Below are 4,737 nucleotides of genomic sequence, written 5' to 3'. Positions count from 1 at the left end.
AGAGAGAATCACTGATCAGCTGCCTCCTGCATGCTCCTCACTGGGGACCAAACCCACAACCTGAACATGTACCCTGACCAGGAACTGAACCTTGATTTCCTGATTCATAGGTCAACGCTCAACCACTGAGCCACGCCAGCCGGGCAAAATGTGCTTATTTCTAAATGTTACAGAGGAACTCAGTATACCTAAAACTTGAGAACAGAATGTTCTACTTAAGTCAATTCTGAAAGAAATGTTAAAGACTAATGACTTAGTGACGTAACAGAAAGAGCTCTAGATTTGGAGCCAGCAAACTAACTTGGGTTTGAGGCGTAGTCCCCTGATGTGGTAAGTATATCTTTATCTGTAAAATAGGGGAAATATTATAGGACTTTTGTGAAGATCAGAAAAGATTATAGATGACTCTTGCCTTTGTTAACCATGAAAAACTAAGTATTGATGTTATTGGTCCCTAGACTAGTAAGAATAGTCAGTTCAACATTTACCACTTTCTACACAAATTTGAAGGTAATACCACTATTTTTAGAGTGCCAGACTCAATTATCTGTAATAAATGGTAGCAGTTACATACTTGATATGCAATATAAAGACTTAAAATATTTACTTAAAGTTCTTACTATTTTGGATAGTATCATATCAAACTATTAGTCATGGTAACTTTAATTGTCCTGGACTAAATAAAAGAAGTTTCTCAAACATGCCAGATGCTTCTGAATCTAAGCAGCAGATGAAGGGGAAATAATTTATTCCCCTAAAGTTTCTTAGTCTATGTTATTCTCCTAAATTGTCATCTTTTTCCCACTCTTTCTTTGCCTAGAAAGTAACTATTTTCCACGCTACTTAAACAACTAAGTTTTTTTTAAGCCCCCCACCCCCGCTCAAAAAAAAAAGGTGGAAGCAGGACAAATTACTGTAAACTAATAAGAAAACGTAAGTTTTTCTGTGGTAAATGAACAATGTATGAAATAAAACAAAGCATGTTTTCAAAAAATGACGGTTAAAAAACAAAAATATATTCAAATCACAAAATCCAAATATTTAAATCCACTTTCATGTGAACCTTATGCCAACTATTTAGAGTGTCTGCTGTTTTGTATGCATAAGAATTATCAAAAATGTGTATTTGTTCTTACCTTTAGATTTGGGAATTAGCTCTCCACAACTGAGTATCCGCACCTCAGCAAATGGTTTGCTAGCTGCATCTGTTTTCTGATTTTCTATCTCCCTCACAACTTCTTGACCAGAAATCACTTGCCCAAAAACAACATGATGCCTAAAGAGTCACATAAAAGTGATTAAATAAAAACTTCTTATTTTAATATTAATTTAAAGTAGATTATAAAATTAATTAAAATATTTACCCATCTAAATGAGGAGTTGGTTTTGTTGTTCTTTTGGAAATCATCAGACAGAAGAATAAAAACAAAGTCAGAGAAAAACAAAGTTAGCATCTCTACAAAGGAAAAGAAAATAACTGCATTGGAAACAAAGTTGTAAACAAACAAATCATACATCTTAACATAAAACTTATTATATTAACCTGAAGTAGAATAGAATGCAATGTTTTCCACATAATGAATTTTTAAAAACTTGTTCTGATTATAAAAGTAATACCTACACATTGCTGAAAACTTACATGTATTTAGCATTGTAAGTTAAAAATGGGAACTCTTATAACCGTGCTAGAGGAAACATAAAATGATGCAAAGTTAACATTTTGGTATTATTTCTACCCATCCATGTTTTTTGTATGTGACGGGTTCTTACTGAATATTCATGGTTGTATATTGTTCTACTATATGGACATATCAAAATTTGTCAAACCATTCCACTAGTTTATGGTTTAACAATAATGTTTTTAATCTTAACATTTTAAATAGTTAAATCATAGATCATATTCTGATGGCTCTCACACATTTCCTGTTGAACCTGAACAGAAAATATAGTGTTTATAAATTGTTAAATTACCTGTCAACATTTAAAATTTTGGATACTTTTACATAAAAATCCAGATTTTAGACCTTCTGAAAACCTAGAAGATGTAGAACCCGGCACATGGAAATAGTTGGCCAGACTGAGAATCCCTGCCTTGTTTATAGTACAGGAATTAATAGTTTGGTTTCTTGTCCCAGTTGTCTTTACTTATATTATTTCTTAAGACCTGTAGCTTTTTGAGTTTGTTACCCCTGTCATAAAGTAAACTTCATGTTGAAGAGAGATCTTGATTAAAACTTTGGATAAAACCCCAAGAAAAGAAAAAATTCATTTTTTGTGAATAAAGTATATTTTTAAAATCCTTTCTTTCCCCATATCAGCCTTAAAAGCTTTGTGGTTAAAAGAAGGCTGCTACTGCCCTAACCAGTTTGGCTCAGTGGATCGAGCTTCAGCTTATGGACTGAAAGGTCCCAGGTTCGATTCCTGTCAAGGGCATATACCTTGGTTGTGGGTACATCCCCAGTAGGGGGTGTGCAGGAGGCAGCTGATTGATGTTTCTCTCTCATTGATGATTCTAACTCTCTATCCCTCTCCCTTCCTCTCTGTAAAAAAATCAATAAAATATATTAAAAAAAAAAAAAAAAGAAGGCTGCTACTTGAGTAGCTAGTAGGACATACTAGATGGGCATTGTATCTTATCAAAAAAAGACATTAGAATTTTGGAAGTAGAAACACCATTTAACTATTAGTTAGCCCAAGCTAGTTCGGCTCAGTGGATAGAGCATTGGCCTATGAACTGAAGGGTCCCAGGTTAGATTCCGGTCAAGGGCATGTGCCCAGGTAGTGGGCTGGATCCCCAGTAGGGGGCGTGCAGGAGGCAGCCAATCAATGATTCTCTCTCATCACTGATGTTTCTCTCTCCCTCTCCCTCTCCTTTCCTCTCTGAAATCAATAAAAATATATTTGGAAAAAAAAAAAGTTAACCATTGGTTAAAGCACATATACAACACTACTAAAAAAAATTCTAACATATACATTTATTTCTAAAAGTCCACCATACTTTAAAAACTAATAACCCATTGTTTCCTCACTGTTAACAGCTATGCTTACTTGAACTTGCTAAAAGCACCTAGAAATGTATACCTTGTATGCATTATGTTATATTCAATGTGCAGGCGCGCGCGCGCGCACGTGTGTGTGTGTGTGTGTGTGTGTGTGTGTGTAAAATCTGCATCTTGTGTGTGTGTGTGTGTGTGTGTAAAATCTGCATCTAGATACAGTTAATCCTCACTTCACAGATTTCATATTTGCAAGTTTACTTGCTCACTAGAATTTATTTGTAATCCCTAAAGCAATTTCAGTTATTTTCATGGTCATTCTCAGACTGGTGAAAAAGGTTGTTGGTAAAAAATATGGAAAAATGGGAATTCTTATAACAGTGCTGGTAGAAACATAAAATGATGTCTCCACTGTGAAAAACATTCTGATGGCTTCTCAAAAAGCTAAAAGTGCTCTGGCTGGTGGGGCTCAGTTGGTTGACCCGTGCACCAAAAGGTTGCTTGTTTGATTTCCAGTCAGGGCACATGCCCAAGTTCAAGAAGCCTATCAATGTTTAGCTCTCTCACATTAATATTTCTCTTTCTTTCCCTTCCTCTCTCTCTACAAATCAATTTTTAAAGTCTTTTAAAAAAAGTTAAACGTAAATTTCCTCATGACCCAGCAGTTCCAACTCCTAGGTATGTAGCCAAAAGAATTGAAAATGGGGACCCGTGGAAAGAGGTAAGATGAAATCAACACTTAGAGGTAAGATTCAGTGAATATACTTGAAAGATGTTATGAACTTGAGATTTTGGTTAGCACGGGAAGAATTTTATCTAAAAAAGGAAAATCGCCGAACCGGTTTGGCTCAGTGGATAGAGCGTCGGCCTGCGGACTCAGGGGTCCCAGGTTCGATTCCGGTCAAGGGCATGTATCTTGGTTGCGGGCACATCCCCACTGGGGGGCGTGCAGGAGGCAGCTGATCGATCTCTCTCATCGATGTTTCTGGCTCTCTATCCCTCTTCCTTCTTCTCTGTAAAAAATCAATAAAATATATTTAAAAAAAATAAAAAAGGAAAATCAATTATCATGCCCAGTGTTAAGGATCTGGTAAAACTGGCACTTACTGCTGATACTAAAGTATACATCTTTTTGGAAGTCAATGCAGCATATACAAAGAAAAACTTAAAAATGTGTAAAACAGCCCAGCCAGTGTGGCTCAGTAGTTGAGCATGGACCATAAACCAAGTCAGGGTTCAATTCCAGTTCAGGACACATGCCCAATTGCAGGCTCAATCCCCAGTGGGGATCATGCAGGAGGTAGCCGATCAATGAGTCTCTGTCATCACTGATGTTTCTCTCTCTCTCTCCCCCTCTCCCTTCCTCAATAAAAATATATTTTTAAGAAAATGTGTAAAACATTTCAGTAAGTAAACTTGTAGCAACTTATAAATAAGAAATAATTAAAATACATCAAATAATAGGCACAACAATGTTCATTGCAGCAATTTGGAAAAAAGGGAACTATAAACCAAATGTTCAAAAATTAAGGTTAATTACCCGGCCAGGTTGACTCAGTGGGTTGGAGCATTGGCCCGTTCACCAAAAAGGTTACGGGTTCAATTCAGGGCACATACCTAGGTTGCAGGTTCCATCCCTAGTTGATACACATACAGGAGGCAACCAATCGGTATTTCTTTCTCACATTGATGTTTTTCTCTCTCTCTCAAATCAATATATATCCTCAGTTGAGAATAAAAT

The 4,737-nt window shown here is 36.1% G+C and overlaps 1 protein-coding gene across 3 annotated transcripts in view; it reads right to left on the bottom strand.

Moving 5' to 3' along the window:
- Positions 1-4,737, bottom strand: part of PPIG (peptidylprolyl isomerase G (cyclophilin G)) — a 46,661-nt gene that overhangs the window by 25,469 nt on the left and 16,455 nt on the right. For all 3 annotated transcript variants that reach the window (XM_014545562.1, XM_014545557.1, XM_014545555.1), the window contains 2 exons: positions 1,365-1,394; positions 1,137-1,276 (listed from right to left, as the gene is read on the bottom strand). In XM_014545562.1, the coding sequence (XP_014401048.1) occupies positions 1,137-1,276; positions 1,365-1,394 (170 nt within the window). The remainder of the gene's footprint in view (positions 1-1,136; positions 1,277-1,364; positions 1,395-4,737) is intronic.

Source organism: Myotis brandtii, unplaced genomic scaffold (genome assembly GCF_000412655.1).
Source record: "Myotis brandtii unplaced genomic scaffold, ASM41265v1 scaffold112, whole genome shotgun sequence".
Taxonomy (NCBI): domain Eukaryota; kingdom Metazoa; phylum Chordata; class Mammalia; order Chiroptera; family Vespertilionidae; genus Myotis; species Myotis brandtii.
This window is presented reverse-complemented; position numbering and strand designations above follow the sequence as displayed.